The sequence below is a fragment of the Podarcis melisellensis genome, assembly GCF_964234715.1.
Source record: "Podarcis melisellensis genome assembly, chromosome: 3".
Taxonomy (NCBI): Eukaryota; Metazoa; Chordata; class Lepidosauria; order Squamata; family Lacertidae; genus Podarcis; species Podarcis melisellensis.
The window spans coordinates 37,787,751-37,808,814 of NC_138530.1; the positions used below are offsets into that span (position 1 = coordinate 37,787,751).

A 21,064-nucleotide genomic window follows, 5' to 3' on the forward strand; every position below is an offset into this window, starting at 1 on the left:
TTTTATTGTACTTCACAGTGGCATGTCACACAGACTGTTTTTTTTTTTACATTGTGGTGTAAGGAGGTTTCTGTCCCATCCTGGGTTCGTTACAGTCAGCATTGCTTCCCACTAGGATTCAGTTTCCACTATAGCTAAGTTTTTCATCTTGTTATCCCATTTGGCTGAAATTTGCATAATTATTTACATTTCAGTGAAATGGGAAAGTTTTTACAAATGCAGTATACATGTAGGTCCCGCTTACCGAACACAATGCTTCCCTGGAAATTGTTTGTTAGGCAAGCGTTCACATAACAAATCCACAATCTCCATGGATTCTTATGGAAATATTTCTAATCTGTAGTTTGTCCAGTCTCTCTTCCCCGCTCCCTTCCTGGTTTCTTCCAGAAATGGCTGCAGCCAACCAGCAAAAAAAAAAAAAAGATACATTATTTGTCTTTCTTGATCCCTGATTTGTCCATTTTGTCCAGCTCTTTGATATATCCTATCTACCCTGCCTGCCTGCCTGCCTGGTTTCTGCTGACCAGCAAACACAAACAAGGAAGGAAGTGGGCAATCTCTGGCTGTTTGAATATCTGAATCTGTGATGTGTATAGCAAGGTTTGGGTGCCAATTCTTTGTGTTTGGATACCTGAATTTTCACATAACAAGCGGGTGAATAGCAGGACCTGTGTATATAACATAATTCTTTACATACTACTTGCAGACACACACAAAAAGAGTTGATACCACTCGTATTAGTTTGCATGAGTTCCATTCCTGACCTCCGGTGAACATGTGAATTGCAGGAATTTCCACTCCCTTTTCTGTTTTTGACAGAATTCTCTGGCATCCCAAGTTGTGTTCCATGCAGGGTGTCCCATGAGCAGCCACTGCGTTTGCAAACTCCAGCTCAGTGAGAACTTCCAAATGCAAGGGGCTTCAGTGTGGAAGGCACCCTGATTGTTATGCAATAGGGGACTGTGAAGAGTGAAAATAGTGAGCTATCTCTATTCCTGCTTTGCTATCCTAAATGTCATTCAGCAGGCTTTAAGCACGTTCCCCTTTGCCTGTATGATCAGCTGCTGCTCACCATTGTTACTGGCCAGGCTAACTAAGTGAGATTTATATTGAGTGGAAACTGAAATCAGACCTTTTCATCCAGAAACCTCTAGCATTTAAATGCATCCCCCCTGGGTTACTGTATCTAGTATCACAGCTGGTGCACTTCTGTGTACCAGGCACTCTTCTAAATGCCAGCTCTGGACTTTAAAAAGAGCCAGAAGCAGCCACTGCTGACTCATATATTGATTGTTTCCTCACATTTGTTATGAGCCTTTATTTCATTTTCTGATTAATAACAGTTGTTGTTGTTGTTTGTTAAATTTATTACCCACCCTTCGGCCAGCAAGTCACAGGGTGGGTTCTTGCAATTTTAAAATCAGCATTAGAAACAATTAAAACAGATTACAGTCACAGGAATAGGGTGTGTCCTGAAAACACACTCAGGTATCAAAGGCCTGGGTGAAGCTGAAAGCTGTACAGCGATGGTGCCAGACACACCTTTGTGGAGAAAGGAATTCCACAATTTAGTTGTAAGAACCAGACAAATAACAAATGCAAATGTGGGGGGGAAATACCAAGGCACTTGGGTATAACTACCGTTCCTCTCCCATGGTGAGCTTTGATATTTTGCAAGGAGCTGGCAACTGCCACCTGGCAACCAACCGCTTGCATGTGCATTGTGAGCAGTTGCACCCAAGAAAAGCCAGGCTCAAATCAGGTGGGGGGGAAAGTGGCCAAAGAGGAGGAGAAAATAAAAATTACCAGTGAGGAGGTAAGATCTTGAAAAGGAAATTGCATGATTGCAATTATTCATTCTTTCATTGAATTAATATCTCATCCTTCCTCCCAAAGGAGCCCAAGGCAGCAATCAATAGCTGACTCAGCATCTCCTGTGTTTCAATTGCTTCATAAGTGATGGGGCTGAAGGACAGCTATTTCCACTTCCTTACAGTTCTTACATTAACGTTTAGGAAACATACCTTAGATTCCTGTCCGCCATCAGGCCACTGAGGAATCAGCGCCTCGGTAATAACATTCCAGATGTTTAAGAGTGAGTAAGCTCATTCCTCTGCTTCTTCCTTCTGAACCTCTTTTATCAATGAAGGTAGGAGAGTCATCAGAAAGCTGAGAAGGAGGGAAATGCAATGCACTGCTTCTAGGAAGCCTGTGAGATTTCCAAGGGGTGGAGCCTTAGAGTACTGTAATGTTCCATCCCTAGGGGGGAAACAGTAATGGAAAGGCTCTCAACATGCATGTTTACAGTTGTGACAGTAGCAGCCAGAAGAGCAAATCTTGCCACCTTCATTCTTCTGAATTACTATATTTGAATATCCTGGGAATATTCTGCATACCCCCACACTTTCCCACTATTTGGTGAGGGTTTCACCACTATCAGTATTCCATAGTTTTCAATGCAATAAAAAAACCCCTAATATCACTCAGGAATGAGCTACTTTATCCTGTTTACTGGTAGGACCAGCTCTTATCATTAGGTGGAAGGCATTCCACCGTAGCTTGGTTTAGCAGTAGAACCTCTTCCACAAGATATCTGGTTGCAATGCACAAACGATCCAACCGCCAGAGATAAGAGCTGACCTCCAAACCAGCATGTCTCTTCAGTATGGCCCCTAGCCATAGTAAAACTATGTACATAGTACAGAGAATATATTGTTATCCAAATGTTTTAGGTAACCCCCTGCTATTCAGATGAATGAGGCTGCACAATATTCACAAAGCATTAATTAATCAGCCTAATCAACAGAACAGCTGGGTCACTTCCCCAATTTACACACTTGCCTCCTCCTTGTGCAGGTCAGTTTCTTCCTCTGGAAAACAGAAGGAGCAATGAGATTAATCTGCTTTCCAGAGACACTCGCCAGCCTTAATTGCTATTTGCAAAGAGCTCTCTGCACCTCCAGCGGAGGCCATGTGGAGGTATTTGACACTTTGTTGGCTCTTGCTCCTTCCCTCTGTTCTGTGGCAGGGCTGAAACTTTCTGCACAGGTATATCGGTTTGCTTAATGGCCAGTTCAAAGCTGGATCACTTTTGATTTTCTGATACTGCTTCATTTCCTTCTTTACTTTGCCTTCTCCTCCTTCCTGCAGGTGCCAGAGTTCATTTTCTGGATAATTTGACCCACTTCTGTCTATATTCCTTGCATAGAGGGTACTAACAAGAGTGTGCTAACATAGGATTCTTCATTGTACTGAGTCAGGATTCGATACCCTGACTGGCAGAGGCTTTCTGGGTTTTCAAACTCAGGTCTCCCAGTTCTACCTGGAGATGCCAAAGGTTAAACCTGGGACCTTCTGCATGCAAAGCAGATGCTCTACAACAGAGCTACAACTCTTCAAAACACTGTATAGCTGGATTTTGAACTTACCCGTTGGCACTTTCTTCCTGAAAGTGTTGAGGATGTCAAGGCTTCTGGCTTCATGTAAATGATTTCCTCCAGGTTTCTGCTATATTTCCTCAGGGCCAGTGCAGTACAACAGGGTTGTTGATTTGTCCAATAACTGTCAGATAGTGTCTACAGTGAAACCATTTGAGAATCAATGTAAGATATCAGACTGATTTCTGGAGGCATAAATGTCCCTGCTAAAATTTAGCGAAGCAAAACTAGCCTGTGACCAATCCTTATGGTAGACATGCTGTGGCTAAGTCAATCTGATCTCCTTCCACTGGCTGGTTCCTTGTGTTCCTTGTGTAATTGTGCAAAGATACAGGTATAAATTTGTGCAATTATACTGCTTCAATCTGGCTGAAGTGCACACTTTCTGGAAGTTTAAAAGATTTTTTAAAACACCAGTTTATAACAATGCCAAACAGTAACACCTCCCTCCTCAGGTGGGGACTGGTAATAACATTTTGAGCATGACGTAGCTCTATGCTGTGTGATGCGGTTTACTTACAGTTTGGTAGCAATGCGGGGGGGGGGCAGGGGAACACGACCAATTCTGGCCTTGTAAAACCAGCATCGCTGACACCTGAGCAGTAACATAGACAAGAATCAAAGAGGATATTGCCTGTTTTGCAAATCTGTGCTTTCACTTGTTGATGAAGCAGGAGCATGAGATGAGCATGACAAGATATTCAAATCTTTAAATAGGAACCACAGGATGTGGAGCAATCCTGCACCAGCCTCACGTATTTGACAAATACAGGCATGACCTATATTTATGCCATGCTCAAAGCTGACAATGGTGTAGATGAATGCAGCGCCCAGTGCAAATTAAGTACACATCAGAGTACACACACTGCACTATGCACTATTCATTTCCCCTCTCTCTCTCTCTCTCTCTCTCACACACACACACACATACACACACATCTATTCAACTTTATTTCTGTCTGTTTCTTGCTCATTAATGTTATAACCGTGGGAGTATATATTTAGGCAATGACCATTGTCATTTATTGGCCAACTTGCAGAGATTTCTTGCTTTTCTACAATTTTCTACAGTTCTTTCTGGCTTATCCACCCAGAGCCAACGCATGCATCATCTTTACTGGACACCTTTGAACTTCTTCCAGTTTATCTATAGTCTTCTGACAGCAAAGTAGCCAGAACAGTGTACAGTGTCCAAACGGACTTCTTCCAGAACTGTGGAGGGACACATACACCCTTCTTAATAATACAACTCATTTTGATATTTTCCATGTGATTATTTGCCCAGTCCTGATAGTTTTCTATCTGTGTGCTCTGTTGCTTCCTATAGTTAACACACCTAATTAAGGGGGGGGGGGGAAGGCAGAGATGATTTAGGTAAATTTCCCATACACTAGTTAAAGAAATCCACTGGTGGTGTTATTTAAGTGGAAGAGCCATCAGTGAAGAGCCACCACATTTAACAGTGACATATGTGAAATTCCAAGCCAGCACTTCACCAAAGATCATCCAAAACATTTCTCAGCATGGTTGAGATTTTTAAGATGGGGAAAAGGGAGGGCCGAAAGGTGCAAGAAAGGGTAAACACCTGCTGCTGTGAATAATAAAAGCCTAATTAAAATGTTAAAATTTCCCAAATGGAAATATATCCAATACGTGCTTACAATTAAATCATCTCTTTAAGATATACAAAATGTTTGCAAGACATGTTTGTAATGTGGGGAGTTATTCAGTGTCTCAGTGTGTCAATCGTTCCATGAGCGCAAGCATATTGGCTAGCCAGGTGAAACAAGCCCCACCCTCCTGTGTGCTGTTCTGGGGGTCCCCCTCTACAAAGCAAAATTCAGATGACATGTAGGTGGGTGGAGAACACCCCATTATACAAGTGGAACTCCACTGACAGGACTAATTAGCTGAATCCCACTCAAAATATTTTAAATATATTCATTATAATAAAGCACCAAAATAAGAGTCTTTGCCTCTTAACCCTAATTTAAAATGACCTTGCCTCCTGCCTCATGGCCAGCCTCCATGGCACTGAAGGTACGTACATATGGAGACTGGGAACCCGTCGAATATTGCTCCATGTCATCACAATTTATTTTGCGGTGAACCACCCCAGCAGCAAGAAATTAAATGCAAGTGCAAATAGCAGCTGCCAAAAGGTTACTACTTTCATAGCACAGCAGAACGAAAAATATTGGGAATGGGATTTTGCTGTAGCACAACCTTCTACAGAGACATCCTCTTTTCATAGATTTAAGGTCTTCACTGGTAAAATCAAACACCTGCAGTATTGGGATGTGGAGCTTATGAGAGAGGGAGGAGCCAAGAAAAGACAGTGCCCAGCCATATCATCACCATCATGAAAGGAATCTGCCTAACATGTTCTTGTTGCTTATCTGCCAATTCTAAGTAGAGGCTCTGTGGATAATGCCTTGTCAAACGAATCTTTCACTTGCTTAGCTGATAGAGACAGCAATTGGTTCCAGTGTGGAACGATTTAAATCTCCAAGCCAGAAAGGCCTGGTTCAAAGCATTAATTTTAATCAAGTTTTCCATTTAAGGAAAAGTCAGCCTATCCGTAATGCAAAATGACTAAACCAGTCTGACGGGCTTTGTTAGGCTTCTCCCCAATGTCACAGAGCCAGGGGCAGCTCTATTATGGTATGTTACCTTCTCTTCCTCCCTCATTCACAGTACTGTACTGAGGTGGACGAACCTGGACTAGGTTTTAATACTACCACCTTGGTCAACAAACAAGCGATGCCATTACCAAAACTCAGGTAGAGAATACCTGCCCCTCACCCTGCCTCCCACACTTAGGTAGCAAATACCTGGAAAGTGCCAAGCAGGAGTAAACTGGGTCTGATGCATATTTTCAGACTCGCTGTCCACATACCTTAACCATTACTATTTCTCAATAGCTTCACATTTAAAGTGTGTTGGAGCAATGATCCCCAATTATGTGGACAGTTCTACTAGGCAGAGGGCCTTCTCGGTAGTGGCGCCTGCCCTGTGGAACGCCCTCCCACCAGATGTCAAGGAAATAAACAACTATCTGACTTTTAGAAGACATCTGAAGGCAACCCTGTTTAGGGAAGTTTTAAATGTTTGATGTTTTATTGTGTTTTTAATATCCTGTTGGAAACTGCCCAGAGTGGCTGGGGAGGCCTGGCCAGATGGGTAGCGTATAAGCAAGAATTAATTAATTAATTAATTAATTAATTAATTAATTACTAGCAATTAATTAATTAATTACTAGCAATCAAGCAGACCTGAGTAGAACCCCTTGAAGATATTCCCTGTTGGTAACTGAGGGGATGCAAGGATATTGGGTTGGGGTTTGCATGTGCAAATGTCTATAAACACACCTCAAATGTAAAGGTGTTCGTGTTTTTTGAGGCAAAGGTCCTGTATTGAACCAAGCCAGAACCATTAATGAGAAACATTTATTTGAAGCAAGTCAGAAAGCATATAAAACATGGGGGGGGGGGTTTTTGAGAGGGAGAAAAACAGATTTCCGGGTAAAACGCAGCCCAGTCATATACATAGGGGCTGAAGACTACTTGGTTTGTATAGCTTCCCCCCTTTCCTTTTCTTTAGCATTTAAATTGTAATACTGACGTCTGTTTTAAAACGTTTTTATTTTATACTGGCAAGCTGCTTTGTGCAGATAGCTATATTTTGAAAGAAGTGTCTCATAAATAAATGTATTTTTATACCACTGCTTCTCCACAGAACTCAAATGGGCTTGCATGTACATGTTCCCCTCCCTTATCTTCACAATGAATGTGAGGCAGGTTAGGCTGGCAGGTGATGACTAGACTAAAGTCACTAGTGAATTCTGGAGCTTGAGTGGAAGTTCGAACCTGGGCCTCTCCAGGGATCCTAGGCCGCAACCTAACGCCTGCAATACATTCAACCATTACCCAAGAACAACTGCGAGTCCATTTTCAAAACGGCCTTATTTAGCTACACAGCAGTATAGTCAAACATGCCACAGGGATCACTCAAGTCAACGCATTCACTACCTGACAAATTGAGATTGGTGAATTTTTCCATCTCTCATGACTTTTGGCCAATCGTAGCACATTTCCCATGAGAACAAGATAGGCACAAGACCTGATGAACAGGTCTTTAAGTCCTAGTGCGTTCAATGAGGCTTACTTCTCAGAAGAAATGCACTGTTTCTGGCCTTAATGCTAGGATGAGGAAGCACCCTTACGCACCCACCCTGAGGTTGCTGGGTCACAATTCCCCTCGTCCCTGAACACTCGCCATGCTGGCTAGGGCTGATGGGAGTGGAACTTTAATTTCTGGAGAGCGGCAGGCACTCCCCTTCTCTGCCTTAATGCATCATTAGCTGCCCTGGGCGCAGCTTGATTCAAGGAAAAGGGGTTGTACAAAGAAGGAGAACTGAGTCTAAATTCACATTTTTATTTGCCGCATCCAGCATGTAGGAAATGGAATGTACCAGCTCTCCCACTTTAAATGGTTTCAGTTTGGTTCACATGTAATTCAGAAGAATAATGCTTAGTTTTCCTACCAGTTGCTGGAAATTGCAGGAGGGGAGAGTGCTGTTGTACCCAAGTCCTACTTCTTTTTTTCCCATCTGACTGGCCACTGTGAGAACAGGATGCCTGACTAGATGGGACACTGGCCTGGTCTAACGGGCTCTTCTTATGTTCCCAAATCTACATTATGTCTAGTTGGTACTGCAGTGGACTCAGATTGACTGGGAATTAACTAGGTTCCCGGGGGGGGGGGATTCTGAGGGGAAACATGAACCGTAGGGCAAGAGAACTTTTGAATTGGCATGGCAAACTATGTGTTGGTTTTTGAATAGCTGCCGTTCTGATGCATTTAATTCACTGGGAGAACTAGCGTGCAAGACCTAGTTTAGATGCAGGCATAGAATGGTCCCTGAGAAAAAGGAAGAGGTTGCTGTGGAGAAGCAGTGTGACTCCAGTGTCTGGTTGCCGCTCTCTTACAGGCTCCTTAAACCTCTTGGTTCATGTGAAGAATAAGCAGCCCACTCAAGCCTTGTCACTCAAAGGGGACAAAGGAAATGCCTGGCAACAAGCACATGTACCTATCAACCCTGCAGGACCTTTCCAGGTAAGCAGAACCTTGGGGGCCTAGGCAACAAATGCCAACTCACATAGATGGGCTAGCGGGACCAGCAGCAAAATAGCAGAAAAGCTTGTTTACTCCTAGTTGTTGTGGTTGTAGAAAAGAAGCCAGAGTCAAAGGGCCCCGTGAGCTTATTAACAACCTACTTCTCTCCATGAATGGTCAGTTAGTATTGTTGCTTGAGCAGCAGGTAGCCATGTAAGCGCATGCCTCAATCTGTCCCAAAATTAATTCACACTTTCATCTGGTATTTTCCAGTCTGCTGCAATTGGTTTATTTTGCACAAGTCTGTGCATCTATCTTGTCATCTGCTAATAAAGAAAAATGTTGTTGTTTTTCACATAACGCACAATAGATAAGCATGTCTCAGCCATCAACAGATATTTACAAATCAGTTACCTTTCCTGCCCAATCCTTTTCAAAGTTAATTAGCTTCCATAGGCAAAGTAGCCCTGTTAGTCTTTTGCAGCAAAAACAACAAACAGCCTTGTTACATCTTAAATACAAAGTTAATGAAGTAGCTAATGGCCCATCACAAAGCCATCTATGGCTGTGACCCTAACCATGCCTACTTGGAAGTAAGTCTGACTAAAGAGATTACTTATTTCCATATCATATGATGAGCTTTGCATGCCATGGGTTTTAAAATTTCACAGTAGGAAGCTGACTATCACTGAACACAATGAGATTTACTTATGAGTAGACATAGTTAGGATTACACCGTTAGTGTATATAGACTGCCTTTGGCAACAAATACTTCAGAAACGAGAAAAGCAGAGAGGTGCTTGAATATGTAACGAATATGTAAATAGCAAATGACATGTGCATGTTTTTTAAAAAGTTAATTGTGGAGAACTAAGGTAGATATCCTTCACAGCAAGAGTCTGTGATGCAATGGGGGTTGAATGAGCAGACTGAAGGAAAATTGCTTGTTCAACCAAATTTCTCTGACATCCTTAGCACCAGGCTACTACTTGTAACTGATGCTTGAGTCAAGAGCAATGAATCTGCTATTGGCCTCCTAATTATAGGGCAGTTTGTGAGACCCCGACATGCCTTTATTCCCCATCTGTGGTAATTCATGATGATACTTATGCGTTTGTCTGCTAATACGTGGCTTGAGCAGCTGTTGTGTGCCAACTGCCTTGTTATTGCCAAATACAAGGTGACACGAAAGTTTATAAAATTATGCATATCATGAAGAAAATGGGTAGAGAAAAGTTTTTATTCCTCTGCCATGACACTAGGGTTGCAGTATTTCAAGAAGTAAAACTCCTGAGATATTTTTTTTTACGAAGATCCCAAAATTGCTGAGCTTTTTAAAGAAACCCACCAAAATTGTTGAGATTTTTTGGGGGGAACCAACTCAAATTGTTTGGCTTTTTTGGGAAAACCTCAACCAAAAATAGTGATTTAAAGCTTTTGGGGCTATTTCCACTGCTTTCCCCATCCGGGTTTCCCCTGATATTTTGCCAATCGGCAAAATTCTCCTGACGCCATTTTTACACCCAGAAACCAGGACATGTCAGGAACTTTCCTGATGTATGGCAAGCCTACACGACACTAGAAACTGTAGAAATCCAGTGAAGCTGAATGTTGGGAGATTCTGGACAGATAAAAGAAAATACTTCTTTATGCAGCATGCAGTTTGACTACAAAACTCGCTCCCACAGAATGCAATGATGGCCACCAATTTATATGGCTTTGAAAGAGGATTGGGCAGATTCATGGAGCAGAAGGCTATCAATAGCTACTAGCCCAGATGGCTGTGCTCTGCCTCCGAATATCAGTCGCTAGAGACCACAGGAGAGGAGAGTGCTCTTGTGCTCAGATACTGCTTAAGGGTTTCTAACAGGCATCTGGTTGGTCACTGTGAGAACAGAATGCGGTACTAGGTGGCCCCTGGCTCTTATTACATTTTTATGTGTGACTGTGGGTAGAATTAAATGTTATGGGAGACGTGTGACTGCTACCGGAACCCTACAGTGCAGTGCAGCGGCTAAAGTATAGCACAGCAATACCATGTGTGTGAGAGCCAGTGTGGTGTAGTGGTTAAGAGCGGTAGATTCGTAATCTGGGGAAGGGGGTTCGCGTCTCCGCTCCTCCACACACAGCTGTTGGGTGATGTGATGGGACGATGAGCTGCTTGTGCGTAAAATGCAAGTCCCTCAGAGTTTGATCAGGCTTTCAAACCTCTGCCTGTGACGGAGCCCCTCCAGCATGGCTGCGTCAATCACTAGTAGAATCCGAAAGTGGCTGCTTTCGGAAACGTTTCCAACATAAAAGCTCCTTAACGGAAACACGTCGTCTGGCCTCTCGGCGTGACAGTTTCCGTCGAGGTGTGGGTGTCCCTATAGGAGGTCCTGAGACCTCCCCACTGGTTTCGCTTGAAGCATCTCTGAGCCATCCCTCCGACTCACTTTCCCTTGGAGTTCTTGCTCGCCCTCTACTGGTTCCCTCTTCCGCTGCTACTGCTCTCTCACCCTCAGTGAGCCTTTGCGCCTCCGGCGCTTTAGATGTCAGTTCCCTGACATCCACCTCCCCTCCAGGGCCCCCTTCACCCCCTCCCGTCTCCTCTCCTACTGGCGGTGAGGAGGTAAAACCCTTGAAAGAACCTCCCTCATCTTCCGACGTCGCGAACACTTCCTTCCACTTGTTGCTGTTCCTACTCTCTAGGTACTCTTCGTCATCAGAGTCCACTCCCTCTTCCAACTCCGACTCCGCGAACCCTTCCATTTCCTCTTCCTCATCGGTGGTGCCGAAATACTCCCTCCTAAACCTTGCTATCGGCTGAGGTTTCCTCGGGAACCTTTGATGGAACGTTTCTGTTAAAACCTCGTCATTGACTTCCTGCGCACTTACCCAGGTGTTTTCTGACTCCGGTTCCCCTTCCCACGCCACTAAATACTCCACCTGATTTCCCTTCCACCTGGAATCGAGGATTTCCGCTACATGGTTGCGGCGTTCCCTCTCTTCCAAGGCTGGTCCCCTGACGTGCTCCCCTTCACCTCCTCCCCTGTATGGTGACAGTAACGACCTGTGGAACACTGGGTGCAATTTCATGTGATTGGGTAATCGGAGTTTGAAAGCTACCGGGTTGACCTGCTGAATCACCTCAAAGGGTCCCAATCTTCTGGGCCTCAGTTTCTTACAACCCCCTTTGAACGGCAACCCTTGGGTTGACAACCACACTTGATCCCCCACCCTTATGGTTTCACCTTCCCTTCTGTTCTTGTCTGCCTGCTTCTTATATTGTGCCTTAGCCCTTTCTAAGTTGAGCTGGAGCTGCTGATGGATGGCTTCCATCTCTTCTACAAAATGTTCAGCCGCTGGGACGCTCCATCTCTCCCCTCCTTCCCCTGGAAATGCCCTGGGGTGACACCCGTAATTAGCCAAAAAGGGACTCATCCCTGTGGACACATTCTCCGCATTATTGTAGGCAAATTCTGCCAACGCCAACTTTTCGACCCAATCGTTCTCTCTGTCATTGACATAACACCTAAGATATTGTTGAAGAATGCCATTTGCCCTTTCCGCCTGCCCGTTGGTTTCAGGGTGCCGGGCAGTTGAAAAATTGACTTCCACGTGTAACAAGCTCATGAGCTTCCTCCAGAACCTGGAAGTAAATTGTTTGCCTCGATCTGAGATCACCCTCGAGGGAGCCCCGTGCAACCTAAAGATATGTTCCACAAACAACTTCGCCGTTTCTTCCGCTGTGACTGCATGTGAGCATGCTACAAAGTGGCACATCTTAGTTAACAGGTCTACTACTACCATGATGGCTGTTTTCCCCTTGGACCTTGGCAGATCCGTCATAAAATCTATTGATATCGCTTCCCAAGGCCGTTCTGGTGTGGGTAAAGGTTCTAATAACCCTGCCGGCGCCCTTCTTTCCCCTTTGGCTCGCTGACATTGGTCACACCCTCTTACATACTCCCTTACATCTTCCCTCACCTTAGGCCACCAAAATTCCCTGGTAACCAACCACATGGTCTTGTGTTGCCCAAAATGTCCCGCCGTGGGGCTATCATGCAACTGCTTGAGTACTCTCCCCCTCAATTCACCTTCGGGTATATACAGTGCCCCTTTGTAATACAATGCCCCATTTCTTTCCTCAAAACCTCCGGGGCTCTCGCCCTCCCCCCTGAGACCTCTGAGCTTATCCTGGGCATATTCATCATTTTCCGTTTCCTCCACCAGTTCTCGTTGCCCCACCATCGCCGCCCCACACACCCAGCGGTCCTCCGGGATGACATGTCTCTCTTCGATCACCCCCTCCCCTTCCCAATATTCTGGTTTGCGTGAGAGCGCGTCCGCCCTGACGTTTTCTGGGCCTGGCACATAACAAATCTCAAAGTTAAATTTGGAGAATTCCTGTGCCCATCTCACTTGTCGTTGGTTGAGCACTCGAGCTGTTCTCCAATACTCTAAATTTTTGTGGTCGGTGCACACTTGCACCTTGTGTTGTGCCCCAATTAATAAATGTCTCCACCTCCGGAATGCTTCGTGAATGGCAAGTAGTTCCCTGTCATACACCGTGTAATTCCTCTCGGACTTATTCAGCTTCCGCGAGAAGAAGGCACACGGTCTCCACTCCGACGCACTCCTCCCCGGTTGAAGAAGGACCGCCCCTACCGCCCGGTCGGATGCATCTGTTTCCACTCTCATGGGTTTTCGTAAATCCACATGCAGAAGTTGTTCTTCCGAGGCGAAAGCCCTTTTCAGTTCTTCAAAGGCTCGATCCGCCTCTGCCGTCCAAACAAATTTCTTCTTGCTGCTGAGACAGTCGGTGATGGGCGCCGTCAAGTGGGCAAAGTTCTTGATGAACTTCCGATAAAAGTTCCCAAATCCCAAGAATCTTTGCACGTCCTTCTTGGTCTTCGGTGTCTTCCATTCCAGTACTGCTTGGACCTTGCCTGGATCCATGGCCAATCCCTTGTCTGACAAGCGGTACCCCAGGAATTCCACCTCCTTGGTATGAAACTGGCACTTCTCCAGTTTCACCCACAGCCGGTTGGCTTGCAGCCTGCCCAACACTTCTCGAACGTCCCTCACATGCTGTTCCTCATTTTCCGAATACACCAACACGTCGTCTAAAAAGGCCACACAATTCTTGTAGAGCAAAGGTCCCAGAACGTGGTTTATAAAAGCTTGAAAACACGCGGAGCCCCCTTGTAGACCGAAGGGCATAACGAGGTATTCAAAGGCTCCCAACGGGGTAAACATGGTGGTCTTCCATTCATCTCCCTTCCTTATGCGTATCAGATTGTACGCCCCCCGCAGGTCCAGTTTTGTAAAAATCTTTCCCTTCCTTACTCTGGTCAAAATGTCATCAATTCGGGGCATAGGGAAAGCCAGGGGCTCCGACACTGCATTGAGGGCCCTGAAGTCACACACCAGTCTCGGTTTGTCTGTGTTCTTTTTGTCCACAAAGAACACTGGGCTGCCCCCCACCGCTCGGGACTCTCTGATGAAACCTCGCTTCAAGTTTTTGTCAATGAACTCCCTCAGCTCCTGCATCTCCCTGTCTGACATGGCGTACAGCTTGCCTACTGGGAGTTGGGCCCCTGGGAGTAGGTTGATTTGACAGTCAAAGGGTCTATGCGGTGGCAGTTTGTCTGCTTCCCTTTCGCTGAATACGTTGCTCAGATCTGCGTATTGCGGGGGCACCTTCCCTTTGTCCATCACTTCCATCCCCGCTAGGGTGACTCTGTCTCCTCCCGAAACCTTCCCCTCCTTGCAGTGTTCTAGGCAATGCGCTGACCCAAAGGAGACCACCCTCTGATGCCAGCCCACTAGCGGATCGTGTAGCACCAGCCAGCTCATCCCCAAAATGATGGGCGCTCCTCCCAGGATGGCCACATTAAACGCTATCTGTTCGGTGTGCCTTGCCACTCTCATTATCATCGGGACAGTCTGTTGGCTAACTTCTCCCCCCAACAGCTCTCTGCCGTCAATCGTAGTCACCTGCAAGGGGTTACTTAAAGGGATAGTCTGTATCTGGTGCTCAGCTGCAAACTCCTTACTCATGAAATTACAGGAGCTGCCTGAATCCAAAAGCGCCTTGACCTTTAGTGGGTGTCCGTTTGGCAGTTCTAGTAACACCTCTATCACTAAAGCGGGTCTGGGGGGTTCTGGCATGGGCACTCTTTGGCCTGGCTGCTGTGCCCCAACGGTGGCAGCCAGGCGTTGGCTTTTACTTGCTCCTTGCCTTCCTCTTCCTTTCCCCCAACAGCTCCTGCCATCCCTTGCCATTCCTTTCTTTGTGGGCAAACTCTGGCAAAGTGCCCTGGCTGTTGGCAGAGATAACATCTCTTGGCGCTCTTTCCCTCCTTTTTCCGCCCTTCACTGGGATTTGAAACTGCGCGCGCCCGCGCTGTTCCAACTTCCATCGGCTCTGCCGGCGGGAAAGGTGGCTCTGGAATGTCTGGAATGCGGAACTCCCTCCAACGGTCTCCTTTCCCTTCCCGCTTTTCCATAGCCCTCGCCTCCTGGCGCGCTCCTATGGCCAGCGCAGATTTGGTTAACTGGTCCATAGACTCCGCCCTGGGGCCCCGGGAAAGCTCATCTTTGACGGTTGAAGAAAGCCCCTCTTCGAAAAGCATTTGGATGGGCTCCGCCGATAGGTCCCACCCCAATTTGTGAATCAACATGGTAAATTCAGTCCAGTACTCACGGACAGATCTGCTTCCTTGCTGGCAAGCCATTAACTGCCTTCGCACCACCCCCTGCTCAATATCGCTGGAAAACATCAGGTCCATGGCACGAAAAAACTTCCTCGTGTCCTTTAAGATCTCATTATTCGCTGCCATCAGGGGTCTAACCCAATCTTTCGCCCCGGATTCGAGATGGCCAATCACATACGCCACTCGCGATTCCTCATCGGGGAAGTCATCAAACTGCAAGTTTAGAGCGTATTGCATCTCTGTTCTAAAGGCATGATAGTTCCTGGGATCCCCCCCGAATTTCTGCACCAATCCTGGCACCTTTCTGGCGAGCGGGGTGGTTTTCTCCTTTCCCTTTTCTGCATCCTGAGCCCTCCTCTCCTCAAGCCTCGCCGTTTGCAGCGCCAACTGGATCTCCAACGCCCTGTACCTTTCTTCCAGGCTTGGACCTCCTCCAGCTGCTCCTGCTTCCCCGGTTCCGGCTGGATTGCTCATGATGCTTCTCCTTGCACAAGATGGCTTTCGGAGACTTTCGGATTGCTGTGATGGGACGATGAGCTGCTTGTGCGTAAAATGCAAGTCCCTCAGAGTTTGATCAGGCTTTCAAACCTCTGCCTGTGACGGAGCCCCTCCAGCATGGCTGCGTCAATCACTAGTAGAATCCGAAAGTGGCTGCTTTCGGAAACGTTTCCAACATAAAAGCTCCTTAACGGAAACACGTCGTCTGGCCTCTCGGCGTGACAGTTTCCGTCGAGGTGTGGGTGTCCCTATAGGAGGTCCTGAGACCTCCCCACTGGTTTCGCTTGAAGCGTCTCTGAGCCATCCCTCCGACTCACTTTCCCTTGGAGTGCTTGCTCGCCCTCTACTGGTTCCCTCTTCCGCTGCTACTGCTCTCTCACCCTCAGTGAGCCTTTGCGCCTCCGGCGCTTTAGATGTCAGTTCCCTGACAGGTGACTTTGGACTAGTCACACTTCTTTGAAGTCTCTCAGCCCCACTCATCTCACAGAGTGTGTGTTGTGGGGGAGGAAGGAAAAGGAGAATGCTAGCCGCTTTGAGACTCCTGAAGGGAGGCGGGATATCAAATCCAAACTCTTCTTCTTCTTCTTCATGTTATTCAGTTTTATTTCTGGATGTTATCAGAGAGAAAGGAGGATGAAACCCTGGACCACTAATTTTTGGTGGCAACTACATATTTCATATAATGTGTATTCCAGCACTGGGACTATCCACGTTAGCAGAATGTTTCTTGTGGCCTTTGAGCCAGGCACATTATTACTCTTGTTATCTATAATTGGGTATATAGGAGTAAGCTCACACATTTGTTCTAAGCATTGTTTACTTTGCACAAGTTTTTAGAGGCTGTCATCATTTATTTTTTTACTGACCCTGTGTCTTTAACAAGCACTTCAACATGCAGCAATTTAGGCAGGGGAAGTTTTTCCTCCTGTGGAGATCCATGGGAAGAAAAACTTTGCTTGGCGAAAACATGCTGCTGGTTGGACTTGATGACCCTTGTGGTCCCTTCCAACTCTAGGGTGCTAGACAAGAATGGGCCATTGGGCTGATCCAGCAGGACTCTTCTTATGTTCTTAAAGTGTGGTGGTGCCATGAGGACACTACTGCTTCCATTGCTGCACTTCATGAGCCACCACTGAGTTTTCTATGGCTGTGTGCTGAGACTATGGAGAGGTTCACAGCCCTGTAATTTGTGGTGAATGTGAATACAAGGACAGCTGTCATCTTGCAACTGTAGGACATTCGTATATGAATGTTACTCCATTTCTAGGTATCCTTATTTCATATACGCTTTATTTCTGGAGATATGACACATAATGGATAAACTGCGTTTAGGTTTAATTTCAAGAGCCAAACAAGTTTATAAAGGTTCTCTTGTGAATTATGTGATGCTCTTTAAGTTTAGAGTTGGGATTAGGAAAGGCCCCTCCCACACCTTTCCTCTGTAACTGGCCCAAATTGAGACAGGGTGCTGTAGCAATGCAAAGCTATACTCAATGACATTTGCTTGTGGTGATTCAGCAACTGGTTTTGCTTGTGCTCAGGATATAACTAAGGTTTTGTGTGTATTTCTTTATTTTGATGTATTTTATTTTGTTACTAAATTCTATATTTTATTAAATTTCTACACCGTCACTTTATCCAAAGATCACAGTGTAGTTTACAATATAAAAACACAATAATGTACAATAATGATAAACCCCACAGTTTAAAAGGCCAGATTGTTCAATGAGCTAAAGGGGGAGGAGGGATGTTTTTGCCTGGTGCCTAAAGATATGTAACAAAGGTGTCAGGCGAGCCTCTCTGTGGAGAGCATTCCACAAAAGGGGAGCCACCACAGAAAAGGCTCCTTCTCGTGTTTTCACCCTCCAAGAGCTCTCATGGAGGGGGCACATGAAGAAGGGCCTCAGGTGATGATCACAGCTTCTGGGTTGGTTAATACTGAGAGAGGTGGTCCTTGAGGTATTGCAGTCCTGAGCCACTTAAGGCTTTATAGGTCAAAACTCACACTTTGAATTGTGCCTGGAAAATAACGGGCAGCCAGTGCAGTTGGGCCACGATTGGTGTAATATGCTCAAACTGTTTTGCCCTGGTGAGCAACCTGGCTGCCGAGTTCTGCACCGGCTGAAGTTTCCAAACTGTCTTCAGAGGCAGTACCACATGTAACATGTTGCAGCAATCTAAGGTACAGGTTACCAGAACATAGACAACAGTAGTTAGCTTATCGCTGTCCAAAGCTGATGGAAGGCACTTGTGAAATGGATTCAGAAAGTACCCCCAAGCTACATACCTGCTCTTTCAGAGGGAATGTAAACCTATCAAGAGCAGGCAATCACCCATCAATCTGCTCTAGGAAGCCACTCACTATTGAAGTGTGCTTCAATCTTATTTGGATTGCAACCTATATCTTGCAACCTGGACATTGGAAGCATACTTTTAAGTCCCTCAATGTAGAGGCAGCTCCAACTTCCAACTCTGCTGTTTTGTGATTTTGTTGACATATATATTTTTACTGCATGCTTAAGAGACATTCTCCGTCCCCAAGGAATCCTGGGAACTGTAGATCAGGGGCAGGTAGGAGGCAGGGACACATAATTGTGAATATTATTAGCACCCCATGGTGGACCACAATTCTCAGGAATATTTGTGGAAAGCCGTAAGTGTTGAATAGATAAAAAACCAGATGTTAATTTGTAGTGTAAATAGGTCCTGTGGTCCGAAAGCGTATTCTTTATTATTTTGAGCTGCTGCTGCTGCTTCTTGTGAGGGGCAACCCACGGGTGTTTGTTCCTGGAGAGTTCATTGTGATTGTTATGCCCTGCATCTTTATTTTCTTTGTTCAGGGAATGATTCCTTATGAATTCATGTCTGTGTATTTGCTTTGTTTTACTTAGCTCTGAAGTGCATATCATGCTTTGGGGTGCCATAAAACAATAATCTTGTTACTTGCAAGTGTGCTGTTTATGGCTTGTAGCTCGCTTATTGCTGTGTGCTTAATGACAATGGGGATGGGCAACTAATTTGTTATCATTCAGTTGCTTATGAGCCTGCTCCAGCATACATTGGTTTAATTCATAGGCTGCTTTGACTCTCATTTCTGTTATAATGTTTCTGGACCATTTACACTTGACAGTGATGAGAGCATAAATAGCAACACTCATGAACCCAGATTTCTAGGCACACAGTAACATTGTCATTTGGTCATATGCCACAAGGCTTATGCAGGGCAACATTATTATTTTTATTCTATCTGGCTCATCTGGGGCTTTTGGCTGGGCCCTCAAGAACTGGTGATGTGAACCTGGGGCATTTCCAAATGACCGCAACAGGTGTCCTTCATAGGCATTTGAGCTACCGCATCTGTCTCCCAGCTGACTTTTCTGTGGCTATACTAAAGCTTGAGTTTGTACATAATAGGTAGCTGGATGGAGGAATAGTTTTACTGTGAAGTATGGTGAAAGGGCTCTTGCATCTTTCTTTAATGGTTGTGTAGGAGAGGCAATATCAGCAGGTGTAGCTTGACACAAGGGGAGGTGAAATCTCAGAGAGAGACACATCCCTTCAGACTTTATCTTTTAAATTGCAGCAAGTGGGAGGTAAGGAACGCAGTAGAGACGAATATTTTCTTCTGAATACATGGACATTGCTTGTGGCAGGCTTGAGTTGCAGCCATCTCTTGCATAATAGGATATGAACACAGAGGTTGGCTTTGCCCCTTAGGGAATGGGGAGCGACTGAGCCTTTGCCCTAAGCTTCCCGTAAAGCCTTGTAACCATAGGAACAGCACGCATGGCATGGGCTAATGAAGCTGTAACTGCCAGGCCTCAAGAATGAAGGAGCCCCCTGTGGTTCCAGAGTAAGCAGGACAGAGGCAGGAACAAAGTTGTGGCCTTCACAGTAGTGGGTTTTGAGATATTTTAGCACCAGAGCAAGCATGAATCCTGCCTCACAAAAGGAAGATGCAGCTTGACTTGCTCCCTCCTTAGCTAGTTGCTTTTGGTGACTCACCTCCTATCCTAAGTCCTGGGGCAGATAATGAAACAAGGATGACCCATTAAAATGAGGAGGACATGCAAGAGTATATGCATTCTTAGGTATCGACAACTCCAGTTGTATACCACTGACACACACAAAAATTGCAGTGTTTTATGTTGCCTCTGAAAGATGTTCAAGCTTGGGAGCAGGCGCATTCAGTAAAAGATGACTCGTGCTAAGGAGTGAGGTAAAGGATAGCAAAGATGTGACGAGACAGGAAAAGGTGCTGGTTGAAATGTAATGTTGTACTCATGTGATTGCTTCTCCATCACATTTACCACACAATCCCATAACTGTCTGCTCAGAAATAAGCGTTACTGGACTGATTTCCAATTAAGTGTGTAATCCTATTAAAAGTGTAACTGTTGGGAGTAAGCACCATTGGGCATGGTGGTATTTACTTCTGAGTAGACATGCATAGGATTGCACTGTTCCATTACCCAGCACCAACAGATGAGCTTCCTTCCTTTTCCTGAACCATACCTCTTCTCACATTGCTCATTTGATTTAATCTTCGTATGCGCTGCTCCATTTCCCCTCTTGTCTATTTTCTGAGTCATCTGCCATTTGAACCTGCTGATAAGCCTAAACGTGGATTCTCAGTTGGTCCCTACGTTTATGATAGGGCATGGTAAACACAAAATGACCCGAAGAGAATTTGGGCGTTTTTCTTCCTTTTAAAAAACAAACAGTACCTTGGAGAATGGGCATGTGAGAGTTTAAGGAGTTGGGTCCCTGGCGTGCTACCTAAGATCCTTTCCAACTCCGATGTGCTCTGCCTGCAGATCATCTTTGAAGGCGTCCGTGGCACAGGCTCAGAGGGAGATATTGCCATTGATGACGTCACTCTAAAAAAGGGAGATTGTCCAAGGAAGCCTGTTGTTCCAGACAAAGGTAATGGGTTATATTTGGCGTAGTGTTTGAATACTTCTATCCCAAATCAGAAGTAAAGGTTGGGAGAATTCTGCATGTTGACTTGACTGTTTCGCATATTTGCTTGTAGCAGCAGGGTCCATTATTGATTAAGGTGTGTGTACCTGCCTCACTTGAATTACTTCAGTGTTCCAAAGTGGAGTCAATGGCACAGATGAGATTTCTGGTGGAACAAGAACTGGGAAACATGCCACACAATCACCCGATGCTTAACCAATTTTCCATACGTTGTTGCAAATGGTTTATTGATCCTCATAACCTTTGCCATGTTCGTTAACCAAAGTTGTTCTTTAGAACCCTTAATCATCTTCATTGCCCTCCTCTGCACACATTCCAGCTCGTCAA

General features: G+C 45.4%; 1 protein-coding gene and 1 long non-coding RNA gene across 9 annotated transcripts in view; one reads left to right on the forward strand and one right to left on the reverse strand.

Annotated features, from left to right (window-relative positions):
• The window catches only part of MDGA1 (MAM domain containing glycosylphosphatidylinositol anchor 1), a 245,095-nt gene that overhangs the window by 216,381 nt on the left and 7,650 nt on the right, over positions 1–21,064 (forward strand). For 3 of the 5 annotated variants that reach the window (XM_081903827.1, XM_081903828.1, XM_081903829.1), the window contains exons 15-16: positions 8,431–8,555; positions 20,572–20,680. In XM_081903827.1, coding sequence (XP_081759953.1) covers positions 8,431–8,555; positions 20,572–20,680 — 234 coding nt within the window. The remainder of the gene's footprint in view (positions 1–8,430; positions 8,556–20,571; positions 20,681–21,064) is intronic. The other 2 variants (XM_081903830.1, XM_081903831.1) reach the window with 1 other exon arrangement.
• The window catches only part of LOC309366020, a 21,348-nt gene continuing 284 nt past the window's right edge, over positions 1–21,064 (reverse strand). Inside the window, exons 2-4 of one of the 4 annotated variants that reach the window (XR_014166405.1) lie at positions 8,717–8,878; positions 3,429–3,575; positions 1–164 (exon numbers count right to left, since the gene is read on the reverse strand). This is a non-coding gene — a long non-coding RNA (uncharacterized lncRNA). Of the gene's footprint in view, positions 394–3,428; positions 3,576–8,716; positions 8,882–21,064 lie in introns of all 4 variants that reach the window. The other 3 variants (XR_014166406.1, XR_014166408.1, XR_014166407.1) reach the window with 3 other exon arrangements.